The sequence below is a fragment of the Monopterus albus genome, unplaced genomic scaffold (assembly GCF_001952655.1).
Source record: "Monopterus albus unplaced genomic scaffold, M_albus_1.0 scaffold271.1, whole genome shotgun sequence".
Classification (NCBI taxonomy): Eukaryota; Metazoa; Chordata; class Actinopteri; order Synbranchiformes; family Synbranchidae; genus Monopterus; species Monopterus albus.
Genome location: NW_018128151.1, coordinates 186665 through 194111, shown reverse-complemented (window position 1 = coordinate 194111; position 7447 = coordinate 186665). Strand labels below are relative to the sequence as shown.

The 7447-nt window shown below is 43.8% G+C and overlaps 1 protein-coding gene across 1 annotated transcript in view; it reads left to right on the top strand.

Moving 5' to 3' along the window:
• The window catches only part of cacna1g (calcium channel, voltage-dependent, T type, alpha 1G subunit), a 254312-nt gene extending 246904 nt beyond the window's left edge, over positions 1-7408 (top strand). The window contains exons 35-36 of the mRNA XM_020622042.1: positions 904-1073; positions 5773-7408. Of these exons, the coding sequence (XP_020477698.1) occupies positions 904-1073; positions 5773-6777 (1175 nt within the window). The 3' untranslated portion in view covers positions 6778-7408. The remainder of the gene's footprint in view (positions 1-903; positions 1074-5772) is intronic.
• The last annotated feature ends 39 nt before the right edge of the window (positions 7409-7447 follow it).

Sequence of the window (7447 nt, the reverse complement as noted above, 5' to 3'; positions counted from 1 at the left end):
CCACATTCTGATTTGATGCTCCTCAAAATTATTTTTATGCAGGCCCAGCTACCTGATATTTGGTTCTTTTCTCAGCAGTGGTTATAAAAAATGGGTGGGTGCAGCTAGAGGTCACTTTGATAACTCTTAAACACAAATTTTACAATCACTCACCCCAAAAACATTCTCAAATGAGTTAGTATGTCATATTAATTATTATAATGTAGGAGCAGAGTTTCGCTGAATTGCTAACAAACACTGATACAATATATCATGAAGTCAGATTCTCTTCAAACCTCCACCTAATTCGATATTTAAAAGACCTCATAATATGTGTTGTTACACGGGTTGTAATGTAAAAATCTGTGGTGTGATTACCTGCAGCACCTCATATCCAGTCTGTTTGATAAAGTGTCCATGTGGGCTTGCCTGTGTTCTCACCCTTTATGCACACGCATTAATGAGCACAGACGTGTAGATCCAAAAAGTCCAGTGGCAGCACATTTCAGCAAAACAGGACACTAGACTAGTTCTATGAGATACACTGGTACTGAAACAGTTGCCATGTCTTCAAGGGGAAACATCGGCAGCATGGCAGCTTGGTCTGAATAAAAATCATTTTGTGGAGTATCAAATCGATGTGTGGGCTATAATCTTTTTATTTTACTTGTGTTTCAAATAAACGCGGTAATAAGATGAAACCAGCACCTGCAACAGAAGACAATACAGCATAACACTTGGAAACCTTTTTTACGTTTTTTGTCATTTTAACTTTTTTGTTCTGAAATGTGTGACATCAAATGGGCGATCCTGATTTCTGACATATGGCAGGTTGACATCAGCTCAGGAAGATGTGCATCTTTTCTTGTGAGGGCAACGCACTTTTGTCATTTCCCTGACAGTGCTGTGCTTGTTGGTTTGCAGGCTCCAGTGGCTCGGTGCGTTTGCAACCTGAGGAGTCCTCTCAGCAGCTGAATGTTCCCACAGAGCTCTTCAGACCCATCAGCCCTCACAGCCACTCAGACTCAGAGAGTATACCACGACTACCCCCTCCCAGATGCACACACACACTCAGCCGCACACTCCGCAGACAGGTGATTATATGATTTGCTCAAAATTCTGTTCCTGTCATAATGTGTGTACTGGTGACTGCGTTTGTCTGTCAGCAGTTCTCAGCCATGTGTGATTAAGGCTCACTGGTCTAGAGGCTCTTGTTCATACCAAACACTACAGGAGCTTTTACTGTTTAATGTACTTTCTAGTAAAGACGAGGAGGTAATCTTTCAAACAGCTGCTAGAGTGCTTGGTGCCAGTGAAAACCTGTAGGTTGTGAGTTATGAATTACAGAAAGGAAAATTAGGACCACTGACATGGAAAAATGCAGATCTTGAGAATAAAATCTGAATATTCTGAGGGGGGAAGTGGTAATGCTATTATCAAAAAATCATATGAAAATAAGCACAATGATGTTTGTCAAAAATAATATTTAGAGAAACAAACATTGAATGTTTCATAACTAAAGCTGTAGATTTACATAAAAAATCATGTATTCTGGAAAAAAAATATATGTATATACATATAAGCCCCTTCCAAGGAGTGAGAACAGTCTATCAGGACAAATCTAATCCTGCTCAGTGTGAATTCTGAAAATGAGAACAGAGTCATGATCACAGTCATCGGCCACACCTGACCAACCTGCTTTTGCATACAGTATTTTCTGCTATTATTAATGACTTTGAACATTGTGGGCTCTATTTTTCTGCACCAGGGCTCAATGCTAAACTCGTGTCTAAACTACAGGTGCCTATGGGCATGTTCAACAATGTTTTGCAATTTTGGTGACCACAAGCACAGCCACTTTTGTGCGCAGCCAAGCGTTGCCGGGCGCACTGTGGAGGAGAGGCGGAATATATTATTAGAGGGAGGAATACATAGTGAGCAGGTGGAGTCTGGGCTGGCTTTATTTATGTCCACTCAAACCAGCTCCTCTTATCCCCTTTAAAGAGCAGGGCAGAAACCTTGTGGTAGTAACGAAGGTATGTCTGTGCGAAACTTGCTTATTTGAAGAAACTGTAACTTATCAGTACTGATGACAGCAGCCACAGTGAGGTCGGACTGACTTTACCTGCTGCGTAAAAGGATTAATGGAGACGTCTGCAGGGTGTTTGTTATTTATTCTGGCTCATGAGCTGCTTTCATGTTATTATGTGTAAAGTTTAATGTGGATTATTCCCAATCAGATCACCTCTGGCTGCATCCTGCAAGTAGGCTACAGATGATGCATCCTGACGCGCGCCAACACTGTTTGACCATATTCACATCTATAGCCACGTACTGAGGACTGGTGTATCTCATGATACACAGTACATTATTCAAAGTGAATTCTGGCAGATCAGTTGCGTCCATTAAAACACATGCTGGTACCTGTTCTCATGCTTCCCAGCCTTGCGCTTGTCAGGACACTCGCAAATGCACCTGCGAATGTGATGCGAGGTGACATCATTATCGCTATTTCGGGTCTAAACGAGCACTAAAATTGCACTGCGCTGCCTAATTAGCACACACACGGCCTCAACTGCGCCTCTCCTCCCACCTCAGCTAAGCTACTTCATTCACGGAAATACTGATCAGTGCACACTTTCAAGCAGAAGGGGGTCACGCCATCTGGGCCTGGTGCCTTTCCGATCGTTTGTCTTTTAAAGAGGCCACACACATCCTTTTCCAGATTGTTAGAGGTGAGGGACTGAAGGGAAGGGTGGTGATTGTCCGCCTGAGGAAAATTGCATAACAACTGGGAATGTGGCGACGCAGAAATTGCGCTGGCCGGAAAACAGAGCCTGATGTCTAGACTGAGTACAAGTTTACTAAAAACACAATGTAGTTACTATTGCTGGGTCTGAGGTGGGGAGGGTGAGGGGGCGAGTGTTGATTCTCAAACCTGCAGTAAAACTCATTCAGGTCGTCTGCTAGTTGACGGTCCTCCACAGCAGGGGCGATGGCTTCCTGTAGCTAGTGTTTTTTTTTCAAGTCTGCCTTAAAGCAATACACCCATGCATAAATTTAAGGACATTACAATGATTAGAATAATCCAATTCACAGACTCACGCACACTCATGACAAATTGTTATAATTGATATAAGTTCATGTTGGGATACTTGTATCTGTTTGGACTTGGTATGAAGTTTATCATAAGTAAAGCAGAGCTCAGGAACCTAAACAAAAGTTAAAAGCATTGGATAAAGTAATGAAGTCCACTTTCTTCTCAGAATCTCTCATTTTTCCTTCCTAGAGTGGCCCTAAGTCCCTTCACAGACAGTGGTGTACAGCTTTCTTAAATCTCCACCCAAACTGCATGTTCTAAACACTTTCACTTCTCTTCCTCCTTTTGTCTTTCCTTTCTTCCTGGTACTCATATCCGTCACTAACCGATCTGCTCTCTCATTTTCCATATGGTATCTGTTGTTCCCTGATCTCAGCTCAGTTGGACCCAAAAGCCGCCTAACCCTGAGCTACTTCTCAAACACAGATACTCCTGTTTTTGAAATGCACCAGCAGCAGACTGTAGCTACCGCTGGACCTTTCATAAACAATGGGCTCCATCTTCATCTTTAGAGAGACAGAGTCACACGGCCTCACGCACACACACACACACACACACACACAGGCTTCCCCCACCCCTACCCCTTGTCTCTCATTTGCCCAGCTGTTTGTCTGCTGCTAACCATCAGCCACAAATCACCTATAGCTCTCAAACATGAAGCTTTGTCTGTAGGAAACTCTGATGGGACTTAATTATTCTTCTATATTCTTACACAGGTGGGTGTTGCTAATTATTCAGTAGCTGAGTGGTAGAATGCATTCAAGCCAGACAAAGATATTATTTTGCTGAAAACGTTACCCACAATGCAGTGCACTTACTACACCATAAACTATACAACTCAGGGGATTGCTACAGAACAAGTGCTGTCTATATGCATTTGACCGTTTTGTACATGACGACATTGGTGATAGAGCACTTGTGTATCTTCTAATGAATGGTTTAGTTCTTGCTTACTAGGGCACAGTAGTTATTGTTTTAAAAACAAATCCTGACAGGGTGACCATTTTGTAGTACTGTTTCAGTATGCTCTCCTTGTATCCATGACCTTATGTTGTATTGCTGTGGCTGATGATTGGCCTAGACTGGCTGTGATACTTTTTAACCACTAGGTGTTGCTGTGCTCACACCGTTCAGGCTCATGCAGAGAAACCAACACTTCTAAACGTGCTGTGCGCTAAAACTCATGCATGCCAAGTTACCTCATCTGAATTTGACATAGTTATAGTCAAATGCTGCTGAATCTCTGTCTCGTCTGTGAGGAACAAGTCAAGAGTTCTTGAGGATGAGTTTCAGCAACCATTGTGCTTACTAGGCCACATATTGTGGTTACCCTCTGACTGTTGGCCTCACACCCTGTAGATGGTTGTGTGCAGAGGTAAAGGTCTGGTTGTAAATGCTACTGTAGTGCTGACAGTTTACAGAGTTTTGTGTGAATGGTCAAAGGTTAGAGGGTCTGGTGGTTTTGCTCAGAGTTCACTGTGTCAGCACTCGATCAGCTGAGTCCTACTGTTCTATTAAAAAGAAAAAAGCAGTGTGCTGTCCTGAGCTACATCCTGCATTCATATCCTATGAGTAAAACAGCAGATGCCAGATCCTTACTCGGAAATATCATTCAAATCTGATACCTTATAATGTACTGCTTATTTTATTTTAATTTTTTACAAACGAGGGGAAAGAGTTTCACAAGAAGTCATTTTTGTAATCATGATGTTGAGAATATGAGTGCAAGTACCAAATTATACTTTCTTGTGTTTATTTTATGACACATTTTATGACATTTAAGTCTATGCTGATTTTTTTTATTTTTTTTTTGAGGAAACAAGTTTAGTTCTCCAGTTAAAAATCTTAAAGCTGACTTTAACTCCTTACTGAAAACTCCAGGCACTGTGAATATGCAAAGAGAGCTCATGTCCATGGTCTCATTGTAAAGGTAAAACTCTGAAGTTTCATTTTGTAGCCTGTGTTTTACTCCTAGTCCTACTACAGTTACGTTGGTGCTTTTAGATCCCTATTAAACTCAGTAAAAGTGAGCACAGAGAAACTTTCCCCATTCAGCAGATGAATGTGAAAACAGAATTCTAGTGGCAGGCTTTGCTCCCACCTCACTCTGAACAGTGAAATAACAATACTAACGATTTTTGAGTGGACAGGGGCTTTAACAGTCTTTGCTATGAGAATAACAAAATAGTGGCTCTGCCCCAAGAGAAGCGCAGTAAATTAATGAAACAAAAACAAAGACAGTATCCAACTGTGTTGAAAGTTGTCTTCCCAACTTAATATTGACAAATCTTTACTTGGTAGTGCAGTGTAACCTCTGTGTTTCCATGTTATTTTTGGCTTAATGTTGCAATTCTAGTTTAAGCGTCTTCTGGTTAGATGCTAAACTGCATTTCATTGCCTTGTACTTGTACATGGGTAATGACAATAAAGTTGAATCTAGTCTAATCTAATTGAGAAACAGAGGACTCTGGGACGATGCTGGCGAGACTGTGAACCTTGACACAAACTACTGCTTCTCATCTTCATCATCTTTCACTGACTAGTCTCCCCTCTCATCTCCTCTGATCCCCCACACCCTTGGTCCTCACCACTTCCCCCTCCCTTTCTCTCATTGCACATTTACCTCCATCTTTCTCACCCTTCCCTCCTAAATATTTCACCCCCCCTTCTCCCCTCCATGCACCGTCTTCCAGGTCGCAGTGTCTACTGATTCTCAGGAGGCCCTGTACTCGGACGGAGGGGACAACAATGAAGGACTTGTGAATATGGCCTCTCTGGTCCTACCTCCGTCCTCCACCTCTTCCTCCTCCCCCACCTCGCCATCCCCCTGCTCTCAACATCATCAGCAACCTGCTTTCTGCTTGGTTCCTGCCACGCCAGGTGCCTCCCCTAAACCCTCGCGCCCCAGCAGCGTGCACACCCAGTATCATGACCAGCACTGCCTCCACTCCTACTCCTCCTCCTCGCCTCCTCCACTCTTACCAGCCAGACTGCACCAACAGGAGGAGGTCTTGGTGGATCAGGAAGTGTCACTTATTACTCGTGCAGGGTTGGCTGGCAGTGATGACATCATGGCAGAGGACAGCAGCAATGGTATTGAGGGTTACAGCAGCTATGCAAAATGCCAGGAAAACCAGAATCCATGTTTGAGGCAGCTGAAGAGGTTCCACAGTGCTGACACGCAGGGCCGGAACACTCTCCTGCCCCGCCAACGCCCATACTCCTGGTTGGATGACCTACGCCACCACTCTGTAGAAGTGTGCTCCTCGGTGGAGTCCAGCCCTCAGTGCAGCACCACCTCCACCTCCTCCGGCTTTGTGTCACAGGCCGACAGCCTGCAGACCCACAGCCAGACTCCCACTCAGACTTCGCTGCCCTCACCCCGGCGCAAGAAGAAAATGAGCCCTCCCTGTATTTCTGTAGACCCTCCTGATGGACTGGAACCTCAGCCTGGCCTCTACCCAGGCCTGGGTGGGTTTGGGGGCATGGGGCTAGGGGGGTTAGGAATGCCCCCTCCTCTGCCCAGCCGGGACACCTGCCTGAGGAGGAGAGTACCCTCCAGTGACTCCAAGGACTCCTTTGACCTTGGGGTTGGTGAGGGTTCAGGACAGGATGGAGGGTCACCAAACCCCAACACCAACACCAAGCTATTGACTCTTCCCAGTTTCTCCTTTGACAAGACAAGCTCTGAGCACTGAACACTGATACTCCTAACGCACACAGACACACGCACACATCCAAATGAACTCTCCACACACACAAACACATGATGCACTCTGTGTATCTGTGATGGTGATAGTTCTAGTAATAATGCTGGTGAGCGTAACAACAAACAGTAAAAACATCCTTGGTTTCATAAGGAGTGCAGTACTGTAGTAGTGTGACCATCCCTTGTCTTTGTATTGTTACTGCCAAAACAACCAGAGAAGAAGAGATCACATGAAACCAACCTGATCTTTCTCTCCTGATATGCCTGCATGCCACTGGCTGCAGCTTGACTCCATAACCTCTGGAGTGGCATCAGCACCTGGGATGTGGTGGCTTGTGTAGTCACCATCTGAACTGCCCAGTGTTGCACATAGATCTTTCCCGGTCCGTGGAGGTCCAAAGCAATATGAACATTTTAGAGACACTATTTTCTTAAATTATTGGCCCACAGTGTTTGTACAGGATGTTGTTTTTTTTTACTTTCATTTGATTGTTTTTCATGTTTTTTGTGATTTCCTTTCTATTTTGTCAAAAATGGTTTGTCCTTGTCTTTTTTTCACTGTAGGATATTTCTAGCTTTCTTGGTTTACTGAGGAAAGTGAATGTTTTTCAAAGTGCTGAAAACCATGTATTTGTAGGAATAATATAAATACATACATA